General features: G+C 71.0%; 1 protein-coding gene across 1 annotated transcript in view; it reads left to right on the top strand.

Moving 5' to 3' along the window:
• The window catches only part of AKNA (AT-hook transcription factor), a 9,518-nt gene that overhangs the window by 4,890 nt on the left and 4,304 nt on the right, over positions 1 to 324 (top strand). Inside the window, 1 exon segment of the mRNA XM_035892025.1 lies at positions 141 to 320. Coding sequence (XP_035747918.1) covers positions 141 to 320 — 180 coding nt within the window.

Here is a 324-nt window from a genome sequence, read left to right as displayed (position 1 = left end):
GGGGCGCAGGGATGGGGGAGTGGCAGTGAGGACATGGGGAGCAGGGAGGGGCTGCTGGGGGGGAGCTGGAGATGTGCAGGGTGGCCTGTGGCCAGGGGACAAGCCATGGGGGCTGCCCACATGACCCATCCCGTCCCCAGGACCCCCAGCTCGCTGGGACCCTCCATCCCCGTCCCCGTGACCCTCCGTCCTCTGCAAAAGAGAGAGGTGACCCCACTTTCCTCTGAGGCGGCGCTGATGGGCATCTACCCCGCGGGCAGGCAGGGCGGCTCGGGGGGGCTCCACCTGCCCCCCAGCACCTCCTCGCAGAGCATCTCCCCCCCC

This window comes from Egretta garzetta, unplaced genomic scaffold (assembly GCF_000687185.1).
Source record: "Egretta garzetta isolate BGI_Z169 unplaced genomic scaffold, ASM68718v1 scaffold344, whole genome shotgun sequence".
Classification (NCBI taxonomy): domain Eukaryota; kingdom Metazoa; phylum Chordata; class Aves; order Pelecaniformes; family Ardeidae; genus Egretta; species Egretta garzetta.
The sequence above is the reverse complement of the archived record's forward strand: the minus strand, read 5'-3'. Positions and strand labels throughout refer to the sequence as shown.